The sequence below is a fragment of the Populus trichocarpa genome, chromosome 5 (genome assembly GCF_000002775.5).
Source record: "Populus trichocarpa isolate Nisqually-1 chromosome 5, P.trichocarpa_v4.1, whole genome shotgun sequence".
In the NCBI taxonomy this organism is placed as follows: domain Eukaryota; kingdom Viridiplantae; phylum Streptophyta; class Magnoliopsida; order Malpighiales; family Salicaceae; genus Populus; species Populus trichocarpa.
This window is the reverse complement of record NC_037289.2, coordinates 18,158,207-18,165,004: the sequence shown is the minus strand read 5'-3', so window position 1 is coordinate 18,165,004 and position 6,798 is coordinate 18,158,207. Positions and strand designations below refer to the sequence as shown.

Below are 6,798 nucleotides of genomic sequence, written 5' to 3'. Positions count from 1 at the left end.
TATTGAAAGTTTTAGTTTGTGAATTAGATGAAGAATTTTTATTTGAGTGTGTTTATAATTTTATGAAACTTGTTTTTGTTTTTAATGTTGAAGTACTAAACATGATATAATGAATGTGATTGTAATTGATTATTATATAATAAAGTGTTAATGTATTTTTTTGTTTACATGTTAACCTGATTAAAAATAATTGATAAAAAAATTAGTAATTGAATAAAGTGAATGATGAGTGATTATTAATGAAATTAAAAATTATTAGTATTGTTTAGATATTGTTATGTGATTTTGATTTCAAGATAATGAATGAAGAAGTTAAAAAATATTACTATTGATAGTAGCACTAATAATCCACTAGATAATAATGAGCTTGATCAATGTCTTAGAAATAATAAAAAAGATAAAGGCAATAAAATTAGTTTTAGTTTACAGCAGATTGTTATTTTAAATTTGTTAATTATTAGTTAATGAAAATCTATGAATATAAATAATTGTATTGTATTTTTAAGTTCTCAACTCTCCCTCTCTCTCTCTCTCTCTATATATATATATATATATATATATATATATATATATATATATATATATTATGTCTTATTTTCAGGCTCTCAACAAGCTTAGCCGAGAACCCAGAAACTAGCACAGATGGTTTTCTCATGGGCCACTCTTGGGTGTGGTCTTGATTAGGCTCATCGTTAGGGTTGAACCAATTAAACCTAAAGATGGGCTCAATGATATATTTGGACTTGTCATAACTAACCCAATAAACCCTAGCTCTATGGAAACATGAATCATAAAGTCGTACCACGCCAGCTATCTTCGCAGTTTAACACTGTCTCACTTTCCCTTTCTCAGCTTACTATTCACATACGATGGGTTTTACAAAGCAACAGTTGCTTGCTCGCTTGAAGGTTTGTCCGTCTCTTTAATTTGAGCTCATTATAATGTCAAGAAACTTGATCTGGTTTATCTTTGTTTTGTCCCATTTTCCATTTCTCTTGATCTTTCATTAGAGTAACTTGTGATGGGTGGGTATTGGATTCTTTCAGTCATTCTTTGTTCTTGAATTTATGGTTGCACGATGTTCAAAAAGAATTCTGTGAATGAGGATAGGGTTTGTGCCTTATCATGAAAATAACAATAATTAAATTGCAAGATCACTACATTTGAATTGGGATTTAGCAATTGTATTGACTTTTAAATCAAGACCTTAAATTACTAAAAGTGAATGGTTTTGAATGTGCGTCCATTACTTGGCGATAGCTTTGTTTAATGTCTCCATTGTAATTTTTTTACCAATCTGATGTTGGGTTTTTTTAGGAGCTTCAAATTAATTTTTCGCAGTATGAACATCCTACTGTTTTGACTGTTGAAGCACAGGTAAAGTTTTTTCTCCCCCCCCCCCCTCCAAAAAAAAAAAAAAAAGCTTGTTATATTAAACTTGATCATTGTTGTTCTCCATCAGGCAAAATATGTCGGGGATAAGGGAGGTGGCCTCAGTAAAAATTTATTCTTGAAGGTAAAATAAAGATTATATGAGGTGTTCAGTTGCTAATTGGTGCAGTAATACATCTTGGCAGTGTTTTACATTTTTTCCTTATCCATAGCCCGGTAATTGTATGTCCTCGTGTATGCAGGACAAGAAAAGTCGGTTCTATATCGTTTCTGCTCTGGCTGACACGAAAGTAGATATGAAAGGTGAGTTCTTTTTCTTTTTTTTTTTTAACTTTATGACATTGTAAAACTCAAATTGGTTTGGCAGTTAGAAATGCTGATATTCTATTGTCATTCATTTCCTGGATGTTGATGGGAATCACTTGTTTTTTTGACATGAGCAGTTTTGTCTCAAAGGCTTGGTTTGGGGAAAGGAGGTATAAGAATGGCTCCTGAAGAAGCATTGGGTGAGATACTTCAGGTATATGCCTGGACTGTGCTTGAGCCCCTCCCTTGTCAGATTTTTCCATTTTCATTTCATTGTTACTGACATTACTTATTGCTGTTTTCAATAAATAAAGCATCTTGTTATGCATTCAGCATGTGTTTGCAAGTTGAATAGTTTGAAAGATTGATCAACATCCTGCAGTTTTTTATTTTATTCTTGCTTGCTCTTGTATTCGTGGCCTTGACTTCTGACGGCCTGGAATAGGATGCTGGAGAAAATTCTGGAAAATGTGCATTAGATTCTGTTTCATCTGTTAACTCTCCTTAAATCCTGAGAGAAACTAAATTGTGTGTTTGGATACACTAGGATTGTTAGGTTTTGCTATTCTCATCTGATGTACCCATTCCCACTGCTGGCATGCATGAAATCACATCCATGACTGTGTTGAATAATAAGATCTTATTAGATCTTACCATTTTATTAGCTAGTGAATTCATTAAATGTGTGGCAATCGAACATTTCCACATTTCATTGGGTTTATTCTGGTTGATTATTTTGCTTCTGGTCTAAAAGTTTGATGGTAATTCACTCTCTGATCTTCTTGTGTTTTCTGTTTTCAAGGTTCCTTTGGGCTGTGTTACTCCATTTGCACTTGTAAATGAGTCAGCACGGTGAGCTTTAAATTTTATTTCCTGCATTGATTTTTATCATTTCTTCTCTCAAGTATTTATTTGAACAAATTCATGTTTGCAATTTTACTACCTTGCTAAAATAATGTTTATGTGAAATGTTTCAAATCTTACAGTCTCTAATATCATCTTATTACTCATGATGCATAGCATATGTGATTCTTCTATTTGTAATTATCTGAACTGCTACATAATCAACATTATTAAACAAAAACTGAAGTTTCATCCTCCATTTAATGTTCATCTTCAGCCGCATTTTATGTAATCTTTTCTTAATTGAAGATTATGGATCAACCTGCTCAATGAGAGGGTGTAATAGAATGTAGCTACAAGAATTTGGTGGGATACGTAAGGTAGAGGAATTGATAAATATAATAAAAAGCAGAGGTATATAGACAAAATTTCTCAAGTGATTTTGGATAATGGTTATAGTGTCAGGCATGCATTTGAGGGTGCAGGGGCTTTGAATCTATTTCTAACAGTCACTTTAGAGTTACATTAGCTGTTTGTATGTTTTCAGGAAAATTATTTGTTGATGGTTTTCAGTTTTATGATAATTGGAAAGATAATTTCTTTATTAATGACTAGCTGATGTAAGGCTATTTTATAAATGGATAAAGTGACAGATCACATCTTTCTGTGCCATCACATATTTTCCCTTTGATGAAACCTACACATTGCAAAAAATTGTGGGCATGTCCCATATTTAACATGCATAACTTTAGTTATGACACAAATGTTGCTTCATAACTTTTTATCCATGATTCATAGTTGATCGATAATCTCTTTAGAAAAGAATCACTTAACTATTGGTGTTGTACTTTAACCAATATCTCTCTTATGAAGGCATGTCTCACTCTTGTTGGATAAAGGATTTCAATCTCAGGAGCATTGCTTTTTCCATCCACTATCTAATGATATGTCAATTGGTAAGTCCGACAACTCTTTTTTTCTAGCACTTTTTTTATCTTTGGTTTTGCACAAACTCTCAATGTTCTTGAACTTGAATACCACTTTTTTTCCTGATAAGATATTGCACCCATAGACCTGTTTAAAACCAATGATTTGATAGTTGCGACTCTTTATGATATATATTTTATATCTAATACAATAAGAATATCACTTTTTAGCCCCTGTTTTTATTTTCAAAAGGCCAAAATGCGATCCAATCAGTTGATGAAAACTGTTAGCTAATGTGAACTTTTTAGGTTGTTTTGTCTTTCTCTTCATAACATCAAGGCCAGTCATAGGCCTGCAAGTATGAAGTAGCCTTAACATTTCACAGTAGTTAATTGTTGATGTTATCAATTGGGGTGGTTTGAGTCACATTTGACATAATTAGTTGTAACTGACCAAAAATGTAAATAGGGTGCAAATCAACTTTTTGCCCCACATGATGAAATGCACCATTAGTTCTTTCCCACTAGAATAGACTCTGATCAGGCATGTGCTGTTCTTGCTTCCAGCTCTAAATGCTTGCGATCTTGACAAGTTTCTTAAATCAATAGGAAGAGATCCCTCATACATTGACCTCGAGGTAATTTGTAGTTCAGTTTATTGTATTAATTCTCTCAGTTAATTTTTCACAGAACATTGAAGATACAAAATTATGTTCCTTGTAGGCTAACCCAACTGTAGGGAAGGATCAACCTCCAGATCTTGCTTCTTTTGTTCCATCTGGTTCAACTATTCAGCCAGATCAGCCAGATAAAGCAGCTCCCCTGCAAGATCCTACAGAGAATTCTCTTCCTGTGAATAAGAAGTCTGTAGCTGCCACAGGTACTCAATCCAAATGTGATTTACTCATCAGTCGTCAACTGATTTCTACAGGATAGACATAACAAGTTTATCAGATTTCTGTTCGTCTTTTGGGCCTTCACTTTAATGTCTTCTCATTTTGGACTGTTTTTACAATACTCAGACAATGGTTTTCATAATTTTCTGTTCAGCACTACTATATGTTCTCCTGCCTAAAGATTTTTTAAAATTTTAAAAATTGTATCTGCTTGATTACACAAGTACTTCCACTTAGATATGCAGAATGAAAACTCCTCAAGAAATTTGTTGTTTATTTGACAGTCATGGCATAATGACTTTTATCTTTGATGTAGGAAAAGCTGCTAAGCCGCACACCTCCATGCAAAATTCCTCCACGCAAAATTCTAAAGACAAGCCAGTCAATCCTGTACATCAGCCAAGTGTTTTCTCAGATTCTGGATTGTTTGTGGAAGAGATTCTCAATAAGACATCAGCTCTATTACTTTCAGAGGTAAGTTCTGTGCAATATGCTTCCATTTTAACCGTAGTGGAATCTCTGAGTTAGACCTGTAGAATTTTTCTATGCAGATCACAGAGGATGCTGCCAAGGAGAATGGTGTAAATCTAGGAACTGTGGTTGCTGAAAATATTAGAAAGCGGCTTAATTCAGATTTGCAAAGCATTGCTGTGAGTGTTTTTCATTCTTTTCTATTTCAAAAAAAGAAGAAAAAAGTCTACTTTTACCATCACAAGGCATTGCCTGCAATATCTTTGACTTTTTAGCACGGTCTCTTGCCAAAAGGTGAAATATTTGGCTGTGGATGCATATTTTCTACAATGTTCATGAGTTTTTATTATTTTTTTTTTAATTTTTTTTTGCAGACGATGTTTAAGAACACAGCCTATACGCAAGGGTTTCATGCTGGTGCTCACCGTAATTTATAGATTTCTCGTTGAATCCTGTTACAAATAATAGGAATGTATGTTTGAGAAAATTATATTAAAAAAAAAAACTAAAACATCATTAATACACTTTAGCTTATGAGGGAAATCACTATGGATTCGCACTCTGCTTTCTTCTTGCAATGTTAAAAAAATATTTTGACATTAATTTGATGCTTGATTTGGAAATACTAATAATAATAATAATAATAATAATAATAATAATAATAACTTGATTAAAAATAATTAAAAATTTGGGGATCAAAATTGTCTCAAACAAAAATTTCAATCTTTTTTTTTAATTGTACATGAGGTGTATTTATAAGTATTTCGCCCTTAAAGTTTTATCTTGACTTCTTTGTAGCTATTTTTTGAGAATTTTACATTTTGATGCATAAAATTCATTTCATTCATGTTTTAGTCCTTGTGAAAAGAAGAGAGTAGTTGGAAAATGAAGATGAGAGAGAGTTGATTGGTCATTTACTGATGATAAAATAGTTATTTTTGGTGTTAATAGATTTTATTTGATGAATGAAGGTTTATTTATTATTTTATATCTTATTTTAGTAGAAAAATTAAATTGGGAGTTGTATTGTTTTTCTAATCAGGACAAATTTTTTATTTTTTGATCAATTAAACATTTTGAGGTTATGGGTTGAGAAATGCTGATCAAAGCTTTAGCTTTGGTTTCAAGCTTTCAAGGAAAGATTATCCAAAGAGTCATGAATAAAAAATGCGAGAAGAGATTGGCTCACATTGTAATGAGGGAACCTGAAGTTGGAAAGATTCCCCCTGTTGCCATAGCATTTCCTAAGCCATCCTTAATTCCTTGTGGAGATGACCAAGGCATTCCTCCTATTTCCATAGCATTTCCTTAGTCATCCTTCATTGCTTATGGAGATGACGGGCTTGAATCTTAGAACACTTATTTGTTGATGTGAATACTATGGGAATCAAAGATGAAGACCAGGGATAAGTTAAGCAGCCAACCTTGATGCCTTCTGAGACCATCATGCTACCGCAACTTGCCATCAACACTCATAGGAGACATTTGATGCTAACTAGTTCATCAGGAAATGCAGAGAAGAAGAACAGTTGAAGAACAATTGGTTCGAGGAAGAGATTCTTAAGTCTGTAATCTTCTGTCATATTATCTCTACCTTTCTAGTAATCATGGCTCTAGACACTAGAAAAAGAACTATTTTTATATTGGACCCTTATCCATGTTTAATATTAATACCAAGGCATGCAATTTCCTTTCAACAATATCTCATTTGCATTCTTTGTCTTTTAGTTTTATTCATATATTTTTTTTATCCACGGATTGAACATCTTGATCATCATTTTAAAATTCAAAATAAATGCACTGAATTCATTTGGTTTAACTTTAATGAAACCTTAATTGCAATGAATGAAGTAAAGTGGAGTGATCTAGACACCCAATAATTTGCTAAGCTAATCAAGTTGTTCAAATGTCCCATCAAATCAAATGAGGAGCTTGAGACTATCATGTGAGTGCTAAAAAAGATT

The 6,798-nt window shown here is 32.7% G+C and overlaps 1 protein-coding gene across 1 annotated transcript; it reads left to right on the top strand.

Annotated features, from left to right (window-relative positions):
- The first annotated feature begins 761 nt into the window (after positions 1-761).
- Positions 762-5,437, top strand: LOC7469144 (uncharacterized). The gene is made up of 12 exons (XM_006383405.3): positions 762-908; positions 1,318-1,377; positions 1,463-1,516; positions 1,635-1,695; positions 1,836-1,912; positions 2,501-2,550; positions 3,415-3,497; positions 4,035-4,105; positions 4,191-4,347; positions 4,680-4,837; positions 4,915-5,013; positions 5,209-5,437. Exons 1-12 carry the CDS (start codon positions 870-872, stop codon positions 5,269-5,271), a joined length of 972 nt encoding a protein of 323 aa, XP_006383467.1. The 5' UTR covers positions 762-869; the 3' UTR covers positions 5,272-5,437.
- Positions 5,438-6,798: the final 1,361 nt, after the last annotated feature.

Coding starts and splice junctions, on each gene's coding strand:
- LOC7469144 (XM_006383405.3), top strand. CDS start 870: ATGGGTTTTACAAAGCAACAGTTGCTTGCTCGCTTGAAG. Junction 1,696..1,835: donor CACGAAAGTAGATATGAAAG/GTGAGTTCTTTT, acceptor TGACATGAGCAG/TTTTGTCTCAAAGGCTTGGT. Junction 5,014..5,208: donor CAGATTTGCAAAGCATTGCT/GTGAGTGTTTTT, acceptor TTTTTTTTGCAG/ACGATGTTTAAGAACACAGC.